Below are 27,872 nucleotides of genomic sequence, written 5' to 3'. Positions count from 1 at the left end.
TAACATAGTACAACAACTGTTGTAAGAGTCTACAGGTAAAATATTTGTAATTTTATTTTAAACAAAGTAAAAAGTACTGTACACATTAAATTGTCTTTGAAATTTGGGGGGGGGGGGGGTAATTTTTTTCCAAGAAACGAGCAAAGCCTTTTCAGAGTTTATGAAACAATCTAAATAATACATATTAAGTCATCTTAATTTAGTTTATCAATTTGCAGGCAAATATATAGTCTTTTAAAAATATATTTTTCAATTTAAACAGCACACTACACATTAAGGTGTCTAATTTACCAGCTCGCACATGAAATAAACACCATTTTTAGACATGAAATGCATTTTTCAGTTTTCTTTTTATTTAATGGGTAGTCTAATTTATCAGTTTGCAGGGGGAAAAAAACATTCTGTAACATGAAATGAATTTTCCAAATAATTTCAATAGTACGCATAAAGTTGTCCAATTTATTTTAACAAATTGCAAAATAGTTCCAAGTGCAATTGAATTCAGTCAGCTCTACAGCAAACTTGATTTGGATTACTGTGTTTTGTTTTTCAAAAATTATACATATGGGACTGTACATTTTTTATTTTGATATTTTCATTTAAAAAAAAAAAAAAAAAAGAAAAAAAAGAGCAGCAGTCAATACGATAGTCCTACAAGGGCCCACATGCATGCACATGGCTTAATTAATACGCAAGTGCGGCAGTGCACAAAATGCTAGAGAAGTGAAAACTAAAATAAAAAAACTGAATATAGAACACAATTTGTTGAAGATATTGAAAAAGTAATCTCCTTTTGTTGAACACAAGTCTCACAATGAGGTAATTTGACTTTTTTTTTTTTTTTAACACTGGCAACAAGTTGTGCATCTGAATTAGTGTATTAACAGGAATATTCCGCATTGTACCAATTGTCATTCAGGAAGGATTGTAATTTTTATAACTTGGCCACTGACCCTTATGTTGATTTTATGAGAATTACAATTAAAAAGTCTTAATCATTAACATGACAAAGACAAAAACATAAGTTTTTCAAGTTTATGTAGTTAAAAAGGGCAGTCTTTAAAATATTTATACAGCAGTGTCTTTTGTGTGTGTGTGTGTGTGTGTGTGTGCTTAATGACTTAACCACTGAGCATATCAGACTGTTTGATAGCTACTTGATGGATTTGTGGACTTGTCTTCTTTTCTAAAAATGAGAGGTATTTCGAGTTGTCGTCTTCCAGGCCCGTCACTTCGCCCCGGCCATGATTTTGAGGTACTGCAGTGCATTGTGGGCGGCGTTGGCGCGAGCCGCCTCCACGCTCATGGCAAAGCCGTGGCACACCGTGATTGGCTGCGTGGACAACTCCACCAGACACTGGCACCGACCACTCAGGCTGCGGTCCTCTGAAACCAAACACCAGGATCCATTGACACAGATAAAAATACATCTTTGACGTTCATGGGCATCAGTGAATAAGAGAGTAGAGTTGGCTGGCTGTTAGCCAGTCTGCCTATTGACTGACTTGGGGTGAGTCGTAGCCCTGGCATCTAATACTAATCTAAGCGATTGAGATTACACCAGCGCCTGTGTCTATTCTTGACCACTTGTGGGGCATTACAAGAGCTTCTAACTAGCAGCGGTACGCTACACTAAATTAGCTTACCCCGATAGCTTGTCAGGGCATTGAGTCAATCGCAACTGAACTGTTCTGGTTGTCTGAGAAGACGTTTTGCTTACCATCTGAGCAGACTTCATCAGTGCACGCAACAAAGCTTAGTTAGGGCAGACGAGCCTGAGTTAGTGTGGAGTAACTCAACTATTTCTGCTCCAAGTTGTAGGCACAAACCCAAAACTACAGATGGTATCATTCTTCTGGAATGAACAGTCCAGCTGCGATCGATTTCAATGTACCGTGAATGGAATGAAATGACCTGTATGAATGAGAATATTCACAGGCTGGCAATCATAGACACGCTGTTGTGGTTCATTAGTTCTGTTTTGCAGTAGACATTTTGCACTTTAGTCTAAGTGGGAAATTATCCCACACTTTGGGCATTATCTTTTCCGCACTCGTTCCTCCAAGCTTATCGCCATGACGCCAACCTATTTTTCCACAAAGTGGTGCTTGAGTCTGCAGTAACATTGGTCCATGTGGTGAAAAATGATCACTGTGAAGCTTTGAGGTAAAGATTTTGTTGACTTTGTTTGTAGTCAAATTATTCAAGTTTTTAAATTAATCATTTCACCCCTACATTATTTGGTCTCTATCTTGAATGGCTTTTAGGTTTCAATAGTTCTTGTTATACTCGTACAACAGTGAAGCATGTTAAAAAGCGTCAACGAGAGGAGCACCTAGATCTAGGTAGCCGACGTCAAAGCACTGCTCAGCCGACAGGTCGTCGAGCAGCGAGCAGAAGTCGGAGTCTGCGGGTATGCCCAGCGGGTGACTGCGCAGCTGTAGGATCTTCTCGCCGGCAGAGTTCCTCAGCGCGTCCCACGTGCAGCTGTAGCCTTTACTCTTTGACGACTCTGCCCTGCTCCCCGTGTGCTGTGCGGCATTATAGATGATAACATAAGTGAAGCACAGCGTACTGTCGTCAATAAGTGTGATAGAGGGAAAATAATGTCCACAAAAAGGGTCCGTTGAGGGGGAGGAGTCTCGTTTTTTTAAATACAGTAAACTCCCCGCTATATGCCAGAGATTGGGGCCGAGCACTGCCACAAATAAAAACATACCTAATATGTTCTGTGTAGGAAGTTAGGAACTCAGTATGCCTCTGTACTGAAAAACCTGAATATATGGACCGTTACTGTTGCACGCCAGCCACTACTGAAGGCATTATGGTAAACATAGTGGATATAAAAAGGTCTACACACCCCTGCCAGATTTATGTGATATATAAAAAAAAAAAAAAAAAAAAAAAAAAAAAAGAAAAGAGACCAAGATCATTTCAAAACGTCTTTCACCATTGATGTAACCGATAACCTGTACAACTCAACTGAAATTTTGTTCTCAATCTTTTGGATAGGGCAAGCAAAAGTAAACAATTGAGAAAACGTTGTGTCTTTGTTCAGAAATCAACCAATCACATTAAAACTAAAAATGTTCAATGGAAGTCAGTACACACCTGCCACGATTTAAAGGGCCCCTGGTTAATCCCAACCAAGTGAAGTTCAGTTGTTCTTTCTTCTTCCTGATTGATTTATTTATTGTTTGCTTTCTAGCAGAAGCCTGAAGGAATGCTGTTTTGAACTGTTCATAATTCCCTCCACCTTGTCTAAACCCCCAGTTCAAGCTGAAGAAAACAACCCCAAAGCATGATACTGCCACCACCACACTTCATTATATGTATGGTGTTCTTTTGGTGATGAGCAGTGTTATTTGCACCCAACATACCTTTTGGAATTATGGCCAAAATGTTCTACCTTGGTTTCATCAGACCACAACACATGTGTTTGGGAGGTTTTTGTTATTTGTATATAAGTCAGGACCCTAACCTACGCTAACGTAGTAGTAATGTCATAATTACAGTAAATATTTGTATCGACAACACAAAACAATCATACGAAGCATCATAGTGTGTCGGTATCTCAGCATGATGACATAGTACTGGTTCATGTTGCACCTTGGCATGGTTTCTTTTTGAGAGTGTCCTGCGAGAGGTGCCTCACCATGTTGAATGTGTCGTCTTCGGCGTCGGCGTCGTTGCTGGTCCTCAGGTCCACCGGTACATCGTGTATCCGCGCTAGCATTTTGGCGGCCGCGTTTCTCTTGGCCAGCTTCTTGGACGTACCACTTCCTGATGCGGAAAACGGTTTCATTCACTTACAGGATGGACATTCATTGGCATCCTTCGCCACAGCTGCCCCTTGAGGACTTGCACGCTGCCAGAACTAAGACAAGGGCGTGCAAAATCCTCTCGGACCCTCCCCACCCTGGTCACCAGCTCTTCCAGCTCCTTCCCTCAGGTAGGCGCTACCGATCAATGCAAACTAGAACTAGTAGACATTCCAACAGCTTCTTCCCTCTTGCAATCAACTTCTTGAACAGCTAACTTACAATTCCATTACAACAAGCTGGCAATTTTTTGACTTGAGTTCGTTGTCACATTTCTGTATTATGTATTACTCGTGCACTCACTGTAGTTGTCTCGCCGTGCTGCACTATTTGCATATAGTGGCCACTCATGCCAGAGTAGTATCTGCTCCATTTGCACACTGATTGAGGAGTATCTGTAACATTTACACAACCATTGTCCCAGATTATCGCAGTACTCGTCACTTTAAACCGCATACACTCCTTGAAGTCTCAGTGCCCTTTGCACAATGGTCATTGCACCGGACTATTGCGATATTAGCCATTCGAACTGAGGACTCTGCATCTTTTTGCACAATTGTTGTTTGTTGTTGTTTTTTGTCAATGTCTTTATGTCTCCAAAGTGTTCTGTAAATTGACTGTCTGTTGTACTAGAGCGGCTCCAACTACCGGAGACAAATTCCTTGTGTGTTTTGGACATACTTGGCAAATAAAGATGATTCTGATTCTGACATCTGTACAATCTAACAAGATGCTATACAAGAGCTGTATTAAAAGCCTCATGGAGTGTTGCGTTTGCTTTTTGTACCAATTTCCATAAATCTCTCCACTCTGCAGGTCATGGTGAATTCCTTGCGATGTGCCGGACCAGACTCCTGTGTCACTGTGTACTCTGGTAGACGCCACCCCTTCTGCACCACCAGTTCCTGGCAGACAAACCAAAACACAATCACACAAGCGTTAAAAACATATTTAGCTTATTTTATATGAATCAATCTAGAAAAGGAACAAACCTGCAGAGCTCCAACGGGATTACATTCTGATTGCTGTGAAGCGCCCAAAGTCTTCATCTCACATGGGGAACTGTACCGAAGAGCGCAACATCAGAACCAAACATTTTATTCTAATGTAACAGCCCACTGAAAGTCAATCGAGTTTGACACTGCCCATTTATTCATTGGCAAACCAGTCATTTATCCACGTTGGAAACCTTTGACCCAATGTATGATCTTCCGAGCCGAGGTCACCTGGCCGCAACTGAACAAGTTTACGTATGTGACAAAAAGGAGAGCGTGCGAGATCTTGAGGGGGTGCGATGTTACCTCTTCAATCCATGCAGCTCGTTTTATGTTGTTAAATTGCTGAAGATTTCAAATGTTAATTTATTTAGGATCGTGTTTCCGTATATTTTGACAAAAGGGAGATATTCCCAAGAGAGAGAGAAGAAGCCATTCTTTAAAGAATCTTATCCACCCTATTATTTCTCTGAAGTTGATTCTTTTTCTTTAAATAAAACAGGGATAAAATTCTTGAAACTGAATTTTTATGAACAAAAAAACTTGAGAATTTAGCCGTATCGCCCAGCCCTACTTTTTAAGGCATAGGGACAAACAATTTGGGTTGGACTTCAAAACTGTTCCACTGTACATTGTAACTGACCTGTCTCCATCCGCCGGGACACCGACCCCGATAAACAAGTCCCCTTCAATACTGAAACCTAAGGGACCTGCCAGGCCCGCCTTGAGCATCTTCAGCGCCGCCTCGGCCGCTTTGTGTTTGGCCGCCTTCTTGCTGGGACCTTGGCCCGTGCAGCTGATCTCTCCCACGGAGACACGGAACGTGAAGTTGGGCTGGTGGGCCTGTCCCTCGGCCTTCAGCAGGTCATACACCGGGGTCTTCCCTATCCGCGTTCCATACTCCTGTAGCAGACTAATTGGCGTCTTTCCGGGATTCACAGCCAGCATTTGCTCAATACTGATTGGAAACAAAAGATAATCATATTACACAATGTGTGCCAAAAGTAGCATTGCACTTTTTAAATAGTTTTTACAGGTACGTTAAATAATTGCAAATAATTTATTATGCTAATGTACACCATTTGAAAGTACATCTCGTAGCAACAACGCTAATGCTACAATGCCAACGTTGTAGTTCTACGCCCCGTGCTAAGCTAGCCTAACCCGAATGCAGTTTTCACCTGGAGCACCCGGAGTTTGTCTTCCAGCTGTCCGAGGCTGTCTCGTCGTTCATTCCCTATTTCAGACGGACAGCCGGTAGGATTCGGATGGCAATCCCCCCCCCACCAAAACAAACACTTTCATTAGACGGATTTTCCCACCAAACATTCAAAAACACTGCCTTTCTTTTTAGCAGCAGTATTCTTCGGCAGCACAAATATGACGTAATGATGAGCACCCCGTTACAGAGTTCTGATTGGTCAGAAGGTTTTTGTTTGTTTTGTCCACCGGGACACACCAAGTCAATGCGGACGCGCCGAGTTATCATAAGATTGGGTGCAACTGAGACGGGCGGGAAAATAAAACCAAATACACTATACACCACAGCACAACGAGATAAAAGTTAGTTACAATAAAACCCTTTTTTGTAAGAAAAACCGAACATTGTATGATTAAACGTGTTAAAAGTCCACACGTATTCCAAAGCAGGCTGCGTATATTACGGTAAGTAGTTTGAGAAAGAACGGTTTAAACGAGCTAGTTAATTAGCCAAAGGTAACCAGTAGAATGCACACATTAGAAATGCAGTTCGTGCTTGATTTAACTTGCCAGCAAAGTTTATTCGTCATGGTACATCTAAGCAAGGAATGTACAGGGGGAACAGTTGTGTATAATAATTATTCATTCTAATTATTGTTATGTAGCCTGGACAAAATGAATGGGATGTGGCCATGGGTTCCATTGATCCAGAAGAGGGCGACATTTAGTCATTTTATCCGAAGTAGGCAGCGTGGATGGTTGCTGAGTGGTTTGTTAAGCACATCCTGCTTCTGAGTGATGGGATTCGAATCTCGGCTCCAGCCATTGTGTGGAGTGTTTTGTCAGCTTACTCCTCCCACCTCCCAAAAACATTTATGTTCGGTTCATTGAAGACTCTAAATGAGTGGCTTTCAAACGTTTTACACTGAGTACCAATTAAAAAAAAAATTGACTCTCCAGGTAACACCAAAATAGCCAGCATAAAAATACAGTAGTGTAGTACAGCCACTGTAACATTATTCACTGTACATGGAGACTGTACTGTGCAAATGTGTGAAGGAAGACATATAAATGCTGACCATCAAGAAAAAAAAAAAAAGGTGTCTCCGTCAAGCTGTTGCATGAAAATGGTGCATCTTCACCCAGCCTAGCTCCCAAGTCATGGGCAGAGAAACTCAGTGTGGGGGCAGTATTATGGAAATTAAAATTCATACATGGTGACTCACACACTCTTTCTGACATATGGAGCTGACAAAAGATGATCTTGGTTGTTTCCTTTCACACTTTCACCCTTTCCTAATAGATAAAAAAAAAAAGGAAGTTTTTGTTTTTTTCTTTTGGGATTTGCTTGATTTCTCCTGATATATATATAAAAAGCTCCCCCCCCCCCCCCTCTGAGTATTAACTTGCACCAACTTTCCTTTAGTCAAAACATCTAAGTGGAATCCTGAATAAATGTACATTTTAAATATTCAACAAATTAATCTACATGTAAACCTTTTGTTGAAGAGTAGCGTCACGCCCCTTCAGCTCTCTCATGGTCTTTTCTTCTTCCACCAGACTTCTTTTTTATACAGACAGAAAACAATTTGAAAAAGCTTTTGATAATGTTGTCTCTTTCTTAGCTCAGTTGGTAGTTGATTTTCTTTACAGTAGTCTCTAGAAGGGTCAAAAAGTGGCTAAGTATAGCGACCAAATCGCTTAATTGGTAACACTGACATTGTTTTTGTAACCTAACACCTTTTTGTTTGCAGCTATGTTATTAGTGCAAGCATTGCGTGTCAGCGTGGATGCGCTTTAAAGTACGGAGGCCACAAAAAAAATGTGATTTTAATAATTGTATCCTTTCCACAGTTTTGCTTCCCTTCCACTGTCGCAGGTTAATCATCGCATGACTTTTGGCAGCCTTCCACTGGATTATCAATGGCAGTAATAGGGGCTGAGCTAGTCAATCTGCTCCCGAGCCAATTGGCTGACAGATAATCATCTCTTTCCTTGTGTCAGCAGGAATAGCTTGTACACTAAATTCTGGATTCAAAGCCATTTGTGTTTCTTGTTAAAAATCTAGTTTCTTGTAATTTGAGCAAGCAGGAGCTGATTTATTGATTATATACACAAATCTTCAAGTGCTGTATTATTTTCCCCTTTTCATTTTGGTACTTTGGTTGCATTTGTCAGTGCCGAGGTCCCCCACAAAAATTCCCACATGTTCGCCAGCCCCGGCCGGCACAACTGTTGTAGCAGCATTTCCATGAAATATCTCTGTTGAAATTTTTCCGCTTTTCCGTCCTTAGTCCTGCGGTTCGGGCAAATTAATCCCGCGACACCGTCGAAATGGCGCTGGGTTTTCTGACGGCTTTATCCGTCGGCGTCGGCGCACCAAACACGCTCTGCCAAACGCAACACCAAAAGTGAACCAGCCGTGAAAACCGGCGGCCCTTACGGGAGTCAAACCGCTCATTATTTATCCTTTTTGCTAATCGTTTGCCTTGTACGCTCATGTTTCACTGATGCTTAATTTGCTGGCCCGCTTGTGTTTTTATTGGGTCGGCGGTTAGATCATCGACCGAATGAGATCAGGAATAAATGCTTGTCTCCCTGTTACGTTATGCCTCATCCAGAATGCACGCGCGTGTCCACAAACACACTTTTCCTCCAACTCGCCTCGGGTTGCTGCACTAGTACGTCTGCTTCCTTTTGTTGCCAAAATCATCAGCAGATATGCCCCCCCCCCCCCCCCCCTCTCTTCCTCCCCCCACCAACCCCTTCCTCAATATGATGTGTTTCCTTTTTTGTGTGTGTTTTGATCCCTCTCTTGCGGCCTAGCTGCGCTTGTGGCGAGGCTTGGGGTTCGAGTGGCGCTCCGGTATTATTCTTGGCAGCAGCGGTGGTTGGTGGCTGTTTGAGGGGCGAGGAGAGACAGGAGGCAGGAGGTGTGCGGTGGGCGGGGGGAGCACGAACCCCCAAAAACCAAGGCTGTTTAAGGGATTTGGGTCTGAAGGAATTGCTTTGTTAACGATCACGGTCGCACCGGGGATGTGTGCACACACGCACGGCAGCATTTAGAGTAAGACTGGCATGCACATTTCTTCGTTGAACACCTTGCCTGTATATGCACGTTTTCTTTTCGCAAATTCATCTATTCGCAGATGTGTTTGAGAACGCACCCTTCGTAATTTGCGAATTAACTTAGCTATTTGTTAAAGCAATAACTGTCTTGCCATCTGGTGGCATCTTGGTTCCAAGACTTGTTTTTGAAAATGCCTACGCACTGCACTTAGTTATGCATAGTGCACCGTGGGGTAAGGGAGCAGGACAGCGCAAGTATGAGTGGGGTACGGTACAAGCTTGCCCATATTTGGCATTGGTTGAGAAGAAACTGAACAGGAGTAGCCTGTTGCCTTTTTCTCCTGGTTTGGACATAAAATAGGCTGCAAGTTTGGCAATATGTATTAGTCACCATTTCAATAGAGAGCCACGGCCTTAATTACAATATGGAGGAGGAGGAGGAGGAGGAGGTGGATGAGAAAAGCAGCAGCTAAAAGAAGGGTACAGTTTCATCAGATTCTAATGGCACAGCAGGATCTGGGGGAATATAGGCTCATTTGTGAGCTACAGCTCTACGAAAACCGCTTCGAGGTGTACTTCAGGCTGAGCAGGAAGCCATTTCGTTTTCACAACGTCACGGTGCAGTCTTGTGTCCCAGGCTGAGTTACTCTGATGAAAATCTGTTGCTGTTTTCCCTCCGAAGTTACTCCGTCACCATCGCTACTATAAAATGCGCCGAGATCTCGTCACAGCACGGCATCCCGGAATTGAACGTTTTTCACTTCGCAGCACCGCCAAACTCCACAGCAAGCCATTGTGCCCTCGTACTGCGGCAGCACGTTCACAATGAATGGGTTAGTTGACGGCGCGCTGTGCTGTGCTAAGTGCAGTGTGAAAGTGCCCACCGTGTGGCATGTATAGGCAATTACAAAACCTTTTAGGAGGGGTGGGGGCATCAATTACTCAGAGATTTTTACTATTCGCGGCATCGCTCAGTTCCGGTTCGCTGTACTATTGAAGGTGGATTACTGGTATAAAATGGGGTCTTGATTCCACATCTGGGTCTTGATTCCACATCTGGGTCTTGATTCCCTGTCTGGATCCTTTATACAGAACAGCTACTCTGGGAAAAAAAACAACCCAAAAAACGGAAAAACGTCGGTTTCAGCAGGTTGCGTGCCATGGAATATACTGTAGAACGAGACATAGTGCTTGCTGAGGCAACATGTTGTCAGACATGTCACTCCTCCCTCCTATGTTTGAAAATGATTTTCTGAATTTCTATTCTTGGCCACAGATCAAGAGAACGTTATTACCGAACATTATTTATTTATATATTGCAGTGGGGCAATGTGTGTCAGTGCACAAGCATTTGTGTCTTTTTGTGCTGCTGAGTGACAGGTAATCGTGTGTGTGCGTAAGCCACAAAATATATTTCAATTTCTTGCGAATATTAAATAAACATAGTGAAATGCAGGCTGCCAGTGGCTTCAGGGGTTGGAGGGGCTGGTGGCAGGGCTTGGTGGTGGAGGGGGGTTAGCCGGGTGTGGGGGGTGAGGGGGGGGGGGGGGGGGGTTGCGGCCGAGGCTCAGGGGGGTTGAGGCTGCTCATGGTCCGGGCCCCCGCCGGACACACTGGCGCCTCCTCGCGCTGGAGGACTTCAGAACCACCACACTCCTCTCCAGCAAAGGCCTGCCAAGCCCGGCTCCCCGCTCCCGCTTCCAACCGCGCTGCTCCCGTTCCAGATTTTGACTCTCTCGCTGTCGCTTTTTTTCTTTCCTTCTAATTGCTCCAAACCACCATTCTGTTGTCTTTTTTTAAGTTAGTTTATTTGTTTATTTGTCAAGGATCATGTATAGAAAACACTGAACCCGAAAGTAGAGCTGCACGATGCCGGATTATAGCTGCAGTATGTAGCCAATTTCTGTGTGCAGTCCCTGTGGCAAGTAAGAAAGAATATTAAGAAAATAGGAAAAAAAAAAAAAAGTTAGATTAAAAAAGCTTATGCGCATATAGTGGATAGAAAAAGTTGACACACCCCTGTTCAAATGCCAGGTTTTGTGATGCCAAAAAACTGGACCAAGATAAATCATTTAAAAATCTTTTCCCATCATTAATGTGATCTGTAACCTGTTCAACTCAATTAAAAGAAAAAAAAGATATCTTTTCGAGAGGGGAAGGGAAAATAAACAACTAAGATCATGTTGTTGCACAAGTGTGCACCCCCTCTTGTAACTTGGATGTGGCTGTATTCAGAATGAACCAGTCACACTCGAACTGTTAAATGGGAGTGAACATGCACTTGCCACAGTGAAGTGCCTCTGATTATCCCCAAATAAAGTTCAGATGTTCTACTTGACTTTTCCTGGCACAGTTTTTTGCTCTTCAGCTGAAATCTGAAGGATTTATGCTAACATTGACTGGTATTTGGAACTGTTCATAATTCCCTCTTCCTTGACTAAGACTTTATTTTTTCCAATTGAGTTGTACAAGTAATACGTTTTTAAATGATTTATCTTGGTCTCATTTTTTTACATCACAAAAACCTGGCATTTGAGCAGACTTTTTAAATCCATACACTATGTGATTCTGTACTTTTTTTTTTAAATGTTATATTTCTTCATACATCAGCCCTCCTCCTCTTAAAAATCCTCTCTTGAAATGTTCCACGGAAGTATTTTGTGGCTTGAGCGTAAGAAAGAAAACGAGCCGTTTTAGGCTGCGCGTCACTCAGAATCCAGTCAAGATAGTACAAGTTTTTTTGTGAGGGAAAGAACATTTTATGGCCGTGCTGTAAGGATATTAAGTCAGAACTGGCCAAAATTCTTCCTCAGTGTTTTTCCAACCATGAGGGTGCCTAAAAGGGAGTGAAGAGAGGAGGGGGGAATCTCTAAAATGAATAAACATGAATGGAGATAAAGAAATGATGGACTAATGCCACACGTTTGGAGAAATGTACTGCGGTTATCATTACACACTGCGATAGACTAGCGGCTCACAGGGCGACGCTTCCATGCAAGTGGTACTAGGGATGTCCCGATCCAACTTTTTCCACTTCCCATTCGATACTGATATTGCAGCCTTGAGTTTTGACCGATATCGATTCGATTTCAGTAATATTCATGCATACTTTTGTAGTATGGAATGTTAGAAAAGGCTTGATCAAGTGATATTACTCAAACAGAGAACAATAATCAGCAACAGTAGGTATGAGAAATATTCCCCCATTCATTACTAACCAACGGGTTACATAAAGTAACTGCTGTGCATGTCTTGACCTCTGAGGGGCAATGTGCTCCATGCAAGGTAGAAAAAGTTTGAAGAATGTGTGCCTGAGGGTATGTATTGTTATATTGCCTGTTTGTAAGCGTTTATACAGCGTTTGTATACCAATATTCATTATTTTGCCAGATATACGTACCGAGAGTTTGATGCTCGTCTTTGGGAGCTCGTCAACAGTTTTTTTCATTCATTGTGTGTTAGCTTTGAGCTAGCGCTTTTTTGTGAACAGAAATAAAAAGAAAGAAACTAAGTCTGTGATGTATTTGAACATTTAATAGGTGTAATAATTTTGTTATGTGTGTTTAGTTTTACAGTGAACTTCAACTGGAGTGTCAACGTTAAGCAAACATTCACTCTTTTACTGCTTGCTACTATGGTAGCACCTTAGCAACCCGTTGTTGTGATCATGTGGGCTCTGCATGCCTAAGTTGGACGCTGGATAAAAGTGGAATGCCTGCTGAAGCAAATGGGGTTTTAACTTCTTTAAAAAAAAATTCCACTGAAGAAAAATTCATGTTACATAAAGCGATCGCAAAAATCAATTTAACACTTTACATTGGTCAATGTGACTTGTAGCATGAAAATAGGATGGCCTACTTCTATTTTTATTCTAAATACCCAGTATATACTTATATTTGTTTATTTTTCCAAACATTTTTAACTTAAACGGTATTGCAGGTATTGCAATTATATCACATCTGTGTCATCTGCGTATCAAACTATATCTGTCACACACCTAAATAAAAAAAAATGTTTGAAAAGATATATATGTATATGTACAATAAAAAATAATTACACCATCCAATTTGTTTTCAATTGAAGAACATAAAATAGCAATCTAAATGACTCTATGGCATCATATTTGTATTATTAGATGGTAAACCTATTGGAAATACAGATGGATACCTCATTGGTTAATATACTTCTGCCGCCTCAAATTAGATTATGGATGTTCAACATGGATATATGTCTCATGTCGTGTCACATGTTGCAATTTCCTTCACTTAATTTTTACTCCCTGGAAGTAATTTGTCATCCGGAGGCCATTAAATGGGGAGCACATTATCTTTTAAAGGGGCGCAATGTCACCCACAAGCCTCCCACAGCCTCTTATAAACAAAATGGTCTCGTTTAGTGTCGCGTTTGGTGCACTGGCCAGCGAGGGAGTAGTTCCCTTTTAAACTTTAAAGGCGGCTTTAGTGTAGAAAAAAAAAGCGGTTACATGTGTATGATTAGTGTCGAAAATATGAGCAGGACTTTAATGATTGATGGTGCACGCCCACATTAAACTTTATACGTATAATAATTTGTATGTAGATATAAAAAGCTTTTTACGCAGACTGTTTTTTATTGGTGTTTTCTGACATTGTAATGGAATACTGATTTATTCAGTTACTCACAATCAGTGATTATTTTTAGCGCCCTCCCCTGCGAAAACTCCACCAGCCCCAACTGCTCACCATATGACATTGTTGTGATTTAAAAAAATTTTTTTTGCCGACTGTATCACGATACGTGACTGTCCACTAATTGTCATATGGGAAGAACCCCATCGATGATACATAACAATATCCAAATCATTTATGAAAATTCATTTTTGACTAAGAAAATTGTTTTTGTTTAAATGCACTGTCATGTGTACATTTAATGTTGTTTTGTATATAACAAATGCGATGTACGTGAGTGCAATAGTCACATCACAGGGTCTGCTGCGATGTTGGTGTCCTGTAATATACAGTGAATCAACTGTAATATTACAAGTGACCAGCAGAGGGACCTGTTTGGACCTGCTCATAGAATGTATGCCTGCTGCATTTCCTATTTCGCTCTTCAGAATGAAGCTAGGCAGGCAAGCAGCAGCTCCGTGAGTACCCGAGGTGCATTCAGGGACACTGCGTAAATGACAGTGAATCAGAATCAGAATCAGAATCATCTTTATTTGCTAAGTATGCCCAAAACACACAAGGAATTTGTCTCCGGTAGTTGGAGCCGCTCTAGTACAACAGACAGTCAAGATGTTCTTTTGTAACACAGTACATAAATGTAAAAATGTATTACAAGGAAAATTATTATTTGTATCAGAATGTGTTAGTTAAAACACTGTACGACCACACTGTGATAATATGGAGTTTATTTTGTCTTGTAATGTAAGAGTAGATAAATGATTTTATTTTTCATATAGTCAGCCAGAGCTGTGAGGAATGCAAAGTTATCAATGCCCTTTCATCATCGTTCCTGTCATACTGTGTTGGTTGTTTTTGTTTGTACATTAAAGACAAGAGTCTTGTTTTTGTTTTAATTCCTCATTTTAAAAAAAACACCATTTAAGCCATCCAAGTTTTTCCTCATGTTTTTGAGATTGTAGGGTGAAAGCTGCAGCTGGCTACTGGTGTGGACCGAATGGGTGGCAACAATGGAGAAATGAAATTTTTTGAGGGTAACAGCCCGTCAGAACTAGTTCCTTTTTGGACCGATAAACTTAGTTAAAAAATTGGAATTACAAACTATGAATTGAACTAGTTGATTTTTGGAACGATTAACTGAACTTTGAACTAGTTCGTGTAGAAGATGAACTTTCCCAACACTGATCCTGTATTATTTCACATCGCAATATATATCGGAGGTTTAAAAATGTTTTCATTTTTTTCCAATATCATGCAGGCCCAGCTTAAACCCACAAGGTGCCTCCACCGCCTCTCTGGCCTCTACTGCAATCTTCCATCACTCTGCTGTTTTCCGTTGAGCCGCTCTTCACCACAGAAAGAGCACAAAAATACGTAGATCCGCGCAAATAGGTGAGTTATTTGGTTTCGTATGTACTGTGAAGGGTCTTTGAGTGTCCAGAAAATCGCAATACAATTTTTTCCCCCGTTGAATAGTTTTTAGAATCTACAGAAGGATATGTGAACACGTGAGTTTGCGGATGATGAATAGCAAATCGGCAAGGGTACACTGTATGCAGTAAATGCGTCAGTGGTGCCTTGAGGTAAGAGTTACATTTGTTCTGTTACACACTCATAACTCAAAACACTTGTATCTCAAATCATCTTTCCCCTTTGAAATGAATGGAAATGCCCTTAATCTGTCCCCCCCCCAAAATGGTGTTTGTTTTTTAAATTATAATATATAATATATATATATTATTAAAATTAATAACAAACAGGATAACATAATTAAATAGAATACAAGAACTAAACAGTTTGTGCTTTATGATTTAATGCTGCAATCTAATTAATTGTGCTGCTCCTTCTGGTGTGCCTGCCTTGGCCACCGGGAGGCAGTATAATACTGTACAGTCATACAGACAAACAAAGAAGAATAGACCTACTTGTGTGTGCTCCCGTATGTAAGTGACTCAGTAAGATGCTGTAATATGAATCATTTTTTATCGAGGATAAAGAATATAGTGGAAAACTTTTTTTTTTGTGACAGTAGACTTCAACCGTGAGTGACATTAAAGGGCTTGAAGGCTCTTTTTTGATGTCTTGTGCAATATTTGCCAAATTGTAAAATTAGTACGTTAGGTCACTTGTACCTCAAGGCACCACTGTACAACAAAAAAGGAAAACAGTGAAGACATTTTTCATGACATGGCATTTGTTTCCTCTGTTGTCGACCTCTATGATGACTACACTTGATAAGGCAATGGCAAACAAAGGATCTTCTTCCACATGACTTGACCTTTCTACCTCTCTTATCGCTTTAGATTTCCTCTTAAAGCTCTGTCGCATATTGGGCCAGGGGGTCACTTTACCTTTCCCCTTTGCTCGCCGGCCTTATCTTGCTATTTCTTACGGCCTCACTGTTGAGCCTCCGGGCATGCCGACATTCCACCTCTTTGCCGCAGAGTTGCGCTCACACCTGAAGACACCTGTGCTTTTGTCCCGCAGCTAACCTTACGAACCCCCACCTTTACATCGCCAGTGGGGAGCGGTGTGCACCCGTGCCTGTGGCTACGGGAGCACACACACCATTGTGCAAGTCTGCTATTCAGCTAAGACCAGATAAAGAGGGAAAAGGATATTCATTATCATTTTGTTGTTCAAGACTGAAAAGCTGGTGTTTCCCTCCTTCAGAGTTATTCACTGGGTGAACGTCCGAAGACAAACAAGTGCACTAATCCTATTGTATGTAAAAAACAAAACAAAAAGAGCTTCTTTTTTCTTCCTCTTTTTTTTTTTTTTACCAATGTGGCTCAAGAGAGTCTAAACACATACCGACAGTCAGGCCAAATTCGAGAATTTTCCCTCCCATGTGATCAAACTCGGGAAAGGTCAGCTTGTCGGATGGCTCTGAAAGATTATCCTGAATAGTTACCCTGTGGTATGAGGCGTGTTCGTGATTTTTTCTCCCAGAACTGCTTGGAAAATCATCAGCGTTGACAATTTTAAATGTTAAACCTGTTCAATATTCACAATTGGAAATCTTTATCTGTAAGGTGAACACAGAGTTGGGTATGACTATACGAGCAACTGGTTGTGTTGGGTGTTTGGATAATGTGTCTCACCAGTCATTCACCACAATAAAAATGACAAAGAGAAGCGTTTGCAACTGCAATGTAGTTACCAGATAAGCTCACAGTTAGCCTAGCTTTGTTTTATTTCGTCTTCAACTACAATACTTTCTTCTTCTTTGTATTTTGTCGGGATGCCCTCTGGCATCATGCTGACTCTCACAGGTCAATCGTGGTAATACAACAGACATCTGGTTTGCGGGAGGGGAATTGCGATTGTCGTTGATTATGTGTGGTTTAATGTGTTGCAGCTCAAGTCCACCACGCGGTAAGATTTGTAAGCGCACACATTATTTTATAAAATAAAAAATAACAGGGTGGGAGACTCATATGTTTTTAACTCCTGTTTTCAAGCCAGCAAACTAGTTACGAGTGACTCAACAGCGCCTCTGCTGTTCGTATCCGAGTAGTGAGTCCCATTTTGTCTCACTTGTTTCATCAACAATACATTTTAACGCAATCAACAGAATTTGTAACATTCACTAAACAGACTAATCAAATTCTAAGTGTGATGTGATATTGCTGTTATATATGATACTTCATTGTTCATTCAATCTGTCTTGGACTCATCACAATTTCAAGCATAACCACAACCACCAATTCTACCACTGGGGACTCAAACCAATAAGTATTATATTTATTGCCCCGTGGTACTGCAGCAGTATTGTTAGAATTATTAAGTTATATGTATCTATGTATGATATATATATATATATCCATCCATCCATTTTCTGAGCCGCTTCTCCTCACTAGGGTCGCGGGCGTGCTGGAGCCTATCCCAGCTGTCATCGGCCAGGAGGCGGGGTACACCCTCAACTGGTTGCCAGCCAATCGCAGGGCACATACAAACAAACAACCATTCGCACTCACAGTCACATCTACGGGCAATTTAGAGTCTCCAATGCATGCATGTTTTTGGGATGTGGGAGGAAACCGGAGTGCCCGGAGAAAACCCACGCAGGCACGGGGAGAACATGCAAACTCCACACAGGCGGGGCCGGGGATTGAACCCGGATCCTCAGAACTGTGAGGCTGACGCTCTAACCAGTCGTCCACCGTGCCACCTGATATATACATATATATATATATATATATATATATATATATAAATATAAAATTCTATTATATATGTCACTGTTTATAACTAAGTCAAATAACCTCAAGAGTAAAGAACATTAATTTGTATTAGCCAGCGTTATGCGCTTCAATTATTTTATTTGCCATCTACTGCCATTTAAAAGGTAATTCCATTTTGTAGTTAGGTGTTCATGTACTGTAAGTCTTTAAGTGTCAAGGCTAAACCAATCAGTGCTGGGATGGATGTTTCTAAAATAAAATTTAATCTAAGTAGTTTAGCAGGTGCTGCTGGGATCTAATGACATAATGTGTTGTTTGTCTTTTGACAAGTCTGTTTTATTTTAAATGAAATGGAGCGGAAGTGCACTTGTGGCTCAAATATATGGAAAGAGTGTCCACCTTGTGGTTTTGCCTTTGTGTGTCCCGGCGTGATTATTTTCCCCCTTATGGTTTACACTTAATGTTTCCTGGCCGTTTTAAATAAAACGAGTAAAAATAAAACTCAGGCCGCCACCACCGCCACTGTCGGGGGGAAGCGTGTGTTTTAAAAATGTCAGAAAATACCCGCGGTGCTGACCATCTTGTCAAAACCCCCACTCTCCTTACCTCATTGGCCTGACACACCCAAGCCCAAGCCATCGTCAATCTCCCCCCACTGCTTGCCTTTTATTCCGCGGACTCGACCATGCACCCACTTCAGACCACCATAAACACGGCGCTCCATGATGACAGAGTCGGCCCCGGGACGTTTTATATAAATTGACCTCAACTACAGCTCATTAGAAGCCCCAAATTGGAACCATGCAGTCTGCTAAGTGTAAATGTTACAACAGACGAGTCGGTGGCTTCGTGGGGGTTCACTGTAGAAGGAAAATTAGAATGTTTCCTATTGCGACTGAATATAAAATACATTAGTACCACCGGCGGGTAAAGGATTTTATCCATTTAGAATCTTACCTGTTAACTGCACAGCTCATAAAGGCTGGGTTTGCACTGCGGGGTTCAAACGACGGTTCCGATTTTTTCTTTTTCTTTCACGAGTCTGAATTTGGAAATGTGTCATGCATAAAGAGAAAAAAAAAGTCAAGGAATTGGATATCCGCAGAATACGTTGACCGGTGACCTATAAAATTAGCTACAGTTTCGCTGGCACGAAGTGCACTCAAGGCCTCCGAAACAGAGAACAGGGGTCGGAAAGTGCCGTAGTCTATCACGAACCATACCATAATTACATTAAGTACTTGTATGAATGGCACTTCTAGTCTTTTATAAATCATTTGAATGAAAAATAGTAAGTATGGCGGTAACTGAGTGTGACGTTTTGTATTCTTAAACTACTGAGCAAACAAATTCATTGCGCGTCTTGTGTGTCCTTGAAACGTCGTATGTCAGGACCGTCGTAAATCGAGGACCCCTTTACATTATCCCCCAGCCATCAACGAACAATTACCCACTCTCCGATGCACAATTTTTCCAGATTTCTATAGACAACCTTCTTTGCGTCAACCACTTATTCGCCGAACACAGACAGTTTCAACCAGTAACCTCCTGGTTTTCCGTGAAGGTGGTCCCTGGCCTTGTACAGGGGTCCTCGGTTTAGGACGGTTAAGATGGTCCCGATGTGCGACATTTTGAGGTTATGAACGGTGTGCAATGAACTAGTTTGCTCAGCGACATAAGATTATGGGATCACACAGCACAAGAAGGCACGCTCAGTTACCGCTGTACTTACTATTTTTCATTTGTTTCATATTTATGACCTGGAAGAGTTTATTTTTAATACAAACATTTCCTGTAATTATGACTTTACTACTACATCAGCGTAAAGTACGGCACTGCCAGACTTATGTACAAATTGGGGATACGACTGGAACTCCATCATAAACTAAGAACCCCTCCTTGTAGTTTCAATGTCAAATGCCTAGCGAGCACCATGTTGGATTGATTGGATTGAAGTCCGTAAAGATTCTGCTGCGTTATGTTCCGACAAGGCTTTGGGAAACATAAGAGGGAAAGAAGAAGAAGAAAAGACAGCGAGGACTACATTAAATACTGTATGTCAAGGGGGACTTCCATGAGAAATAAAACCTCTTGTGAAGTTTTGGACACGTCGATCAGGCTTTTTAGTCAGAATGGTTGGTCTTGGAATGAAAATCAGTTAAAAAAAACCCAACATATATATAACATAACATAACATAACATATATAATTCACTGACCAACCAATTGCCTTTTAGGGTCGCGGGTAAGCTGGATGCTGTCCCAGCTGACTTCTGGCTAGAGAAGCGGGGTCCACCCTGGAATGGTCGCCAGCCAGTTGCGGAACCTAACATGTATGTTTATGGAATGTATGAGGAAGATGGAGTAGCCAGAGAACACTCACTCGTGCACAGGGAGAACATGCCAACTCGACACATGAGAACTTAAGCTGAGATTCGAACTCAGAACCTCTCAAATGTGACCACTGCTTCACTGTGCTGCCCAAAGAAAACCCAAGCTCCCATAAAGCTCAAATTGTAACTCTAACCTTGCGTATAAACATTAAATATGGTACAAAAATAGGGTAAAGTAGAAGTGCACAGACCATTAAATTTGCTTCTTCGAGTGAGTTCCAGGCCAACTAAATCATATGCAACGTAATGTAATATGATTTATTTCTTACAACTTATGATAATGTAAACGCGTTGGTATCAAATTTGTGTCACATGAGAATACATCTACAGTGAAAATAGACAGTTATATGCACTAAATTAGGCACCTAGACATGCAGTTTGAATCCAGATATCTACAGTATTTTGGACACGCAGACCTCACTGAGTCAATTTATCAGCACTTATTGAAGAATTTTTAGGGTTTGAAAAATTGTTATTTTTTTTGTGACAGTAGACTTCAACCGGGAGTGACATTAAACGGCTTGAAGGCTCTTTTTTTGATGAATTGTGCAATATTTGCAAATCTGCTGCTTAATGTAGAGTTGAAATGAGTTGAATTGATTGCAGGTGGCACGGTGAGCGACTGGTTAGCACATCTGCTTCATAGTTCTGAGGACCGGGGTTCAAATCCCGGCCCCGCCTGTGTGGAGTTTGCATGTTCTCCCCGTGCCTGCGTGGGTTTTCTCCGGGTACTCCGGTTTCCTCCCACATCCCCAAAACATGCGCGGTAGGTTGATTGGAGACTCTATATTGCCCGTAGGTGCGAATGGTTGTTTGTTTATATGTGCCGTGCGATTGGCTGGTGACCAGTTCAGGGTGTACCCCGCCTCCTGCCTGAAGATAGCTGGGATAGGCTCCAGCACGCCCACGACCTTTCGTGAGGATAAGTGGTACAGAAAATGGATGGATGGGTGGATGAATTCATTGCCACCATAGATAATCCTATCTCAAGTTTAGGTGTGCAAGTCAAAGCAAAAAAATCGGTCGAATGATGGCTCGTATCTCGAAAAATCCGTACATTAGGTCACTTGTACCTCAAGGCACCACTGTACAACAACAAAAAAGAAAACAATGAAGACATTTTTCATGACATGGCGTTTGTTTCCTCTGTTGTCGACCTCTATGATGTCTACACTTGATAAGCCAATGACAAACAAAGGATCCTCTTCCGCATGACTTGACCTTTCTACCTCTCTTATCGCTTTAGTTTTCCTCTTAAAGCTCTGTCGCATATTGGGCCAGGGGGTCACTTTACTTTTCCCTTTTGCTGGCCAGCCTTATCTTGCTATTTCTTACGGCCTCACTGTTGAGCCTCCGGGCATGCCGACATTCCACCGCTTTGCCGCAGAGTTGCGCTCACACCTGAAGACACCTGTGCTTTTGTCCCGCAGCTAACCTTACGAAACCCCACCTTTCCATCGCCAGTGGGGAGCGGTGTGCACCCGTGCCTGTGACGCGCAGACCTCACTGAGTCTCTCCTGGGGTGATCGCTATGAAAACGCCCAGCTCCACCCACCTCAAGCAATTTTACTATCCTGACAGGAAAGTGGACCCGTGGTGACTTTTAAGAGGGACGCAGCTACGGTGGCTATGCGGGGTCACATTGCAGATATTTGTCGACACATTGCAGATATTTTTCAACACATTACCCTGACTTCACTCGTATCGCAACATCATGTCTGTCATCCCGTATCCTGCTCTAATTGTCCCTTTTGTTTGAGCACCTAAACAATACAACCACTTGCCATCAGTCCTAATAACCCCCCGCCCCCCCCCCCCCACCACCTTCTGTCTTTTATACTAACTGATAATTACGCCTCTTAAGCTTAAGAGTGGTGCAATTGTTGTTAACTACAGTGCAGGTCATTGTGCGGGGCTAAGAGCTCACCTGAGTGCTTTTGTTTGTGCTACAAGTGACAATGAAAACAGGTGAGGTGGAAACAAGAAAGGAAGTCAAATAGTTTGTAAGGATGCAGTCAGCGAAGAAAAATGCTTCAAAATATCTTTACTTTTTTTTTTTCTTTAAAAGCACCATAATTGTCACACACCAGGACTCTTACATGTTCACCATACATGCCCTTCACTATGTACAATATTTTCTTATTTCACATCCAAAAAAAGCAAACACTGACATTTCCAACAGCGCTCACTTTATATTTTCTTTTGACCGAAGCGCAAGGCTTCTCATTAGGAAGGTTACAGTTTCAATGAAAAACAAAATGGAAAATATAATAAACACAACCAAAAACATCTATATATTGTTGTAAATATATAGTATGTAGCCCTTAATTCATCATTTGTGTGGAAGACTTCACAATACATAGAATACATACATAGAAATAGTCGATGTCAAGATCTTTAAATAAATCTTCAACTTCCTTGTTATAGCTAATAAATAGTCTTAAATTAAGGCATTTTATTTTATATTTGGCCGGCTTCAATTCATCTTGCAATCCTCGCTGGCATTACATTTCCCCGCAAGGTGCAAGACAACCGGCAATGTTTATAATTTAAGACATAAATTAGATTAAAGATGTAAATAAGAACTTAAATTACACAAGCTAGGAAGCACGACAAAAGCCTTTTGACACGACAACACGATCTTTGGCAATGACAAGCGTCAAATCCCGCTGCGCGTTGATTGTTTCAAGAAGAGCGATGACTGAAGTATCAAAGTACAGCTGCGAATCAGATCTGTGCGGAAGGCTCTGTCAAAGGCCCGCCATCTTAACCAAAACATATCGCTCTGAAATGACTCTCGTCTTGTGGCTTCGGCGCTGCTTTTCCCTCTGCCTGTGCAGATTCAATTTCCCCAGTGGTTGCGCTCATTTGAAAGGCAACAAGAATGCATGCTGGCTTCAGAAACGTGGATGTACGTGCGAGCATTCATTGCTGTTCTTGTTGTTTGTCATTGTGTTCCTCAAATTGTTTGCTTGTAAGGCTTGCTTGTATTTACACGGAGATGCTTGATTACACTCCAGGCAAGAGGAAACGCCGGAACGCTATCAGAAGCACTGACCTACATTTGCAACTGAAATTCTCTTATTTGTTCCATGAAATTGTATTAATTTATTCCCAGCAATCGATTCTTTTCATTTTGTAGCGTTCCTCTTTGCTGCACTGCTTTGTGAATGTGGATGTTAGATTTTGTTTTGATTTGTTTTTTTTTGTCCAATCTGGGTTTAGCCTTGAGGTGTTGTTGCCATGTCAATCTAATCTGCCCAGGGCATACAGAATCAGTAGTGGCAACTGATGTAACTGAGTCTGTTTCTTGAACAGTCAGATTTCAAATTCATCCTCACAAGGCCAGAATGCGGGGCCTAGTTGTCAGCATTTTTCCATCTGCTGATTGGCCGGTCAGAGCAAAAGCCAACTTTGATGAGCAAAACATCAACATGTGGCGATCTGCACACATTAATATATTTCATAATCAGCATCTCTGGTGAGTAGGATGTCTTTAATTAAATTCGTTTTTTTTCATGTTATTCGATAAATATTGATTCTGATCTGCTCCAGATGGTGTACGTGGCGCAGTTTTGAGCTGTTTTATTGCATTTTTCTACAGTAGTGATGGATTCCATAATTACGCTATGATAGTGGTGGTATTAAGAGGCAGATTAAGTCGGGTAAGTCCCCATTGAAGGCCCAGGTACCAGATGCACGGCCTGTGACTGCACCGTCATTTATTGCATTGATGTCTTTGGCATGATTGTTAAAAAAAAAAAAAAAATCTGGATGAAGTCTAGGATTCAGATTTCCAGCAGTCCACTGCTGTTCTCCACTCCAGTGGGCACCCCCGTCTTCTCGTCTCCATTGGCGAGTGGCTCGCCATTGCCGGCGTTGATCTCCGCGGTCTCGTCGCTCCGGCGGTCCACGTCCCCCTCGGCGGCCACGGTTTTCCCCTGCAGCGCTGACTCGGCGTGGGTCTTCTGGTGCTTGGAGAGGTGGTCGCTGCGTGTGAAGCGCTTGTTGCACAGCAGGCAGGTGAACTTCTTCTCCCGTGTGTGGGTGCGCACGTGGCGCTCCAGTTCGTCCGAGCGGGTGAAGCGCTTGCCGCAGAACAGCCAGTTGCACACGAAGGGCCTCTCGCCGGTGTGCCAGCGCAGGTGGGCCTTGAGGTGCGATGCCTTGCCGTACACCTTCCCGCAGCCTGGGATGTGGCAGCTGTGCACCGGCTTCTTCCTTAGGGAGGCGGCCGAGGCCCCCAGTCGCTCGAGCTCCTGGCAGTTGGGGCAGTCGCACGAGGACCTCGTGGGGGTCGAACCTGTGCCGTAGCCTCCTGATCCCCTCGCTGGCTTTAGGCCCATTGGACTCTCCATTAGCCCTGAGCTTTGCACAGGCTTGGGCTTGTACATGTCCTGGGGCAGCATGTGCTGGGACGGCTGGAGGAGGTGTGAGGACGAGCCGAGTCCCACGGAAGGGTAGGGGGCCGGATTCAAGGTGGTAAAATCGGTGCTGTAACTAGGCAGCTGGGGGCTAAGGGAAGCCTGCGGTGCCACAGGCTGCAGAGAGGCCTGGAGACCTCCGTCCGACTGAGGTTGGGTCGCCGACAGCCAGTTGGAGTTGGGATGCACGTCCCACCAAGAGGACGTGGCGTTAGCCGGGGCGGCCGTAATACCAGGATGGATACCGGCTTTGTACCAAGAGCCGTAAGGGTGCGTCATGTCCAACGAGGTGTAGACGCTGGTGAGGCAGTCTGCCGTAGCGTGGGTTTTGGACACTAACAGGGACGGGTCCTGGGAGACGGACGTTTGGAACGAGTGGGAGAAAGGGTTGTACTCTGTCGCGTAGCCTCCGGTCGTAGCAGGGGGGCTTCCGGTCGGGGTGAGCAGACCGCCGCCTCCGGCCGTGGTGAAGGATCCGCTGTAGGAGTCCGCCAGGCCGCTGCCGTCGGCCGTGCGCGCGTTCTTGGCCGTCTGAAGATCGGAGGTCATGTTGTAGGGCTTCTTTAGTGGAGCGGTGCTGCCGTTCTTACCGGGTGTCGCAGAGTCCCTCACTGGGCTGGTGCTGCCAAACTTGTTACAGGTAGCGGTTAACATAGCCAGAGGACTGGAGCCATAGCGCGCTTCTTCCTGGGGAGGAGGAACAACATGAGACTGTGTGTCTGGCTCGCGCAGCTTCTGTCAGTGTCAACTCTAATACAAAACGCATGTCCCGACGCCACCGCTGCCTCCTTCATGTGCTTGCAAAGTGCTCAAGGCTATGGCAGGCGGCATGTGTTTATGGTTGTGGAGGTCATGCACTGCACTTTTTGTTTATTCGGTTGTTATTTTGTTTTTTTTTTAGTTTTGGCTTGAAACCTCCTTCAATAATTTGCAAACAAAAAACATTGTAAATATGGGCAGTTTTGCTTGCATGGTACTGGCCTATTTGAACTAATCTTTTAAATAAGTAATAAGATTATCAATGCGATATACAACGCTGCTGACTAGTCTTACTGCTTTTAACATGAATTTCTCTAAATATACGGTTATATTGTTGGTGTTAATTTCATTCTCACCTTCTCCTATAATGACTATTTATGAATATGTTCAGTATATAGTTTTTTTGTTGCATGCAGTACTGCTGACTACGTTTGTTGCTCTTCAACATTCACATTTCCAAAAGTTGCGTAATACTACTGGTGTTGAGTTTGCTTCAAACGTCTTATGTATATCACATCCAAGGCTGCTGACTATTCTTGATGCAGTTCACATTCATTTCTCTATACTGTATATAGTGTAATACTGCTGGTGTTTGTTTCATTCTTAACTTCTTATAGACTATTTATTGATATATATTTTTTTGCTAAATTCTATGCTGCTGACTATTCCTTCGATTCAAATTCACCTCTGATTATATATATTTATTCACATGCAGCTCGCCATTCACATCCGCATACATTTATATCGTATTGATTATTCTTGTATAGTATGTACGCACAATGCTGCGGACTATTCTTGCTGCTGCTCACATTCACTTCTGATTATATAGTATGAATTTATTCATGTGCAGCGTGCCATTCACAACTGCATATATTTCTTTCCTGTGGTATTTATTGTTCATTTACAGCCACCACCGACAAATGCTTATTCGGGTATAATGCTCATTTCCTCATGTTGTAAATATGTACATAGATATTTTTTATTCTTTTGTATTATTATTCCACTTTTCTGCTTCAAAACAGGACTTCCCCGATTGTTTTGTTTAGTCATTGAAAGTATAAGAAATATGTCTCATATGATGATGTTACTCCCCTTTGCAACAAATTGCATTGTACTGTAGCTGAAAGTAGTAGAAGGAACATGCAGCCTCTAACTTGGCTTCTTGTAAAATATCAACAACATCAACATAAAATTTAAGAGGGACAAAAAGTGCTGCATACTTACAATGAGATTCCCTACCTCCAGAATAGATGCGGCCATCCCTGAGAAACAAAATCCTAGAGGAAGCTCAAGGCCCAGCGGGAGAGGCGCAGCTCAGAGTCCCGGGACAGTTTGGAAGAAGTTAGGCAGCAATGCGTGGAAGTGTTTTGAGTCTCCTGGAGCCCGGCCCCCCTAATTACAGGCTTGGGGCTCTCCTGGAAGAGGCAGAGCTCGGGGTAGGGGGGACGAAGGGAAGTGGACGTGGATTGGTGGATCCGAGCGCACAATCCCGCCTTCTCAAATGCAGACGCATGAATGGTCTCTCATCAATCACCATGTGGACATCCATTTCAGTAGGTAGTTGGAGGGAAGAGTCCCTTATCCAGTATTATCAGTTTTCCCATTAAGATGAATGACTCAGTCTCAGGTCTCAGGAAGACATTTCACAGCAAGGGAGCGGAAAATAAGTCACAAGTGGAAAGATCACAAAAGATCACCATGGCTCATAGACCACATATATTATATATGTAAAAAAAAAAAAACACTACACAGCCTGAGCTTGTGGTTTCTAGTCGAGATTTTGTCATTCTGGTTTCAAGCTTTCTCTCGGTTTCCAACGCACTTGGAAGTTTAGATGCGACGACCCGTGTCGACTGAGCAGCACAGACAGGCGAGGAAAAACAGGATCAGGTCGTTAAAATGAGGAGATTATCACATCGCATAAAACCAATTCATAAGGGATGGGAGGGGGGGGGGGGGGGGGGGGTGACTGATGAACTAAGGGAACAAATGACGAATGAAAAGTTGTAAAGCTGCATCTGCAACTCATGGAAATGTCTCTCTGGCATTGTTGCTAATAAAGAATAGTTTGCTCATGTCCCCAGTTAGCCTGTGTGCAACTTAAAAGGCTGTTGTTGCTTAAGCAAATCTAACAGTTATGAAGTATAGTTCTAAATATAAATGAAAGCTCCAAACGGTAATAAATGAGCCCCCGTACCATCGTTTTCATGGTGAATAAGGAAAAAGAAACCAACTTTGCAATTTAGAGTTGTCCTTCCTTCCGATTGGGACTCATTTGGGGCCAATTCCCTGGCGGTAGGAGGCCAGAAATTGAGCAAAATCAACTGCTTCAAACCAAAATATCAGCTTTCCTGTTTAATTT

General features: G+C 42.5%; 2 protein-coding genes across 5 annotated transcripts; both read right to left on the bottom strand.

Moving 5' to 3' along the window:
* Window positions 1-331: 331 nt before the first annotated feature.
* Window positions 332-6,217, bottom strand: tarbp2 (TAR (HIV) RNA binding protein 2). The gene is made up of 7 exons (XM_061784172.1): window positions 5,998-6,217; window positions 5,460-5,774; window positions 4,814-4,883; window positions 4,609-4,726; window positions 3,656-3,783; window positions 2,336-2,531; window positions 332-1,386 (listed from the first exon to the last, which is right to left on the bottom strand). Exons 1-7 carry the CDS (start codon window positions 6,048-6,050, stop codon window positions 1,229-1,231), a joined length of 1,038 nt encoding a protein of 345 aa, XP_061640156.1. The 5' UTR covers window positions 6,051-6,217; the 3' UTR covers window positions 332-1,228.
* Window positions 6,218-22,354: 16,137 nt separating this feature from the next.
* Window positions 22,355-27,237, bottom strand: sp7 (Sp7 transcription factor). Of its 4 annotated transcripts, none has more exons than XM_061784166.1 (2): window positions 26,750-27,237; window positions 22,355-25,438 (listed from the first exon to the last, which is right to left on the bottom strand). In XM_061784166.1, the coding sequence occupies exons 1-2, from the start codon at window positions 26,768-26,770 to the stop codon at window positions 24,116-24,118; spliced, it is 1,344 nt and encodes a 447-aa protein (XP_061640150.1). In that variant the 5' UTR covers window positions 26,771-27,237; the 3' UTR covers window positions 22,355-24,115. The 4 variants fall into 4 exon arrangements, with proteins under 4 accessions (XP_061640150.1, XP_061640149.1, XP_061640151.1 ...); XM_061784165.1 differs by having other exon boundaries at window positions 26,735-27,226; XM_061784167.1 differs by having other exon boundaries at window positions 22,355-25,434; window positions 26,735-26,856.
* Window positions 27,238-27,872: the final 635 nt, after the last annotated feature.

Source organism: Phyllopteryx taeniolatus, chromosome 9, assembly GCF_024500385.1.
Source record: "Phyllopteryx taeniolatus isolate TA_2022b chromosome 9, UOR_Ptae_1.2, whole genome shotgun sequence".
NCBI lineage: Eukaryota > Metazoa > Chordata > Actinopteri > Syngnathiformes > Syngnathidae > Phyllopteryx > Phyllopteryx taeniolatus.
This window is presented reverse-complemented; position numbering and strand designations above follow the sequence as displayed.

Excerpts from the sequence above, each read along its gene's own strand:
- tarbp2 (XM_061784172.1), bottom strand. The coding sequence starts at position 6,050 with ATGAACGACGAGACAGCCTCGGACAGCTGGAAGACAAACTCCGGGTGC. Across the intron at positions 5,775-5,997 it reads ACAAACTCCGGGTGCTCCAG|TATTGAGCAAATGCTGGCTG; the intron begins GTGAAAACTGCA and ends GTTTCCAATCAG. Across the intron at positions 4,727-4,813 it reads ATCCCGTTGGAGCTCTGCAG|GAACTGGTGGTGCAGAAGGG; the intron begins GTTTGTTCCTTT and ends TTTGTCTGCCAG.
- sp7 (XM_061784165.1), bottom strand. The coding sequence starts at position 26,770 with ATGGCCGCATCTATTCTGGAGGTAGGGAATCTCATT. Across the intron at positions 25,439-26,734 it reads TGGAGGTAGGGAATCTCATT|GAAGAAGCGCGCTATGGCTC; the intron begins GTAAGTATGCAG and ends CCTCCTCCCCAG.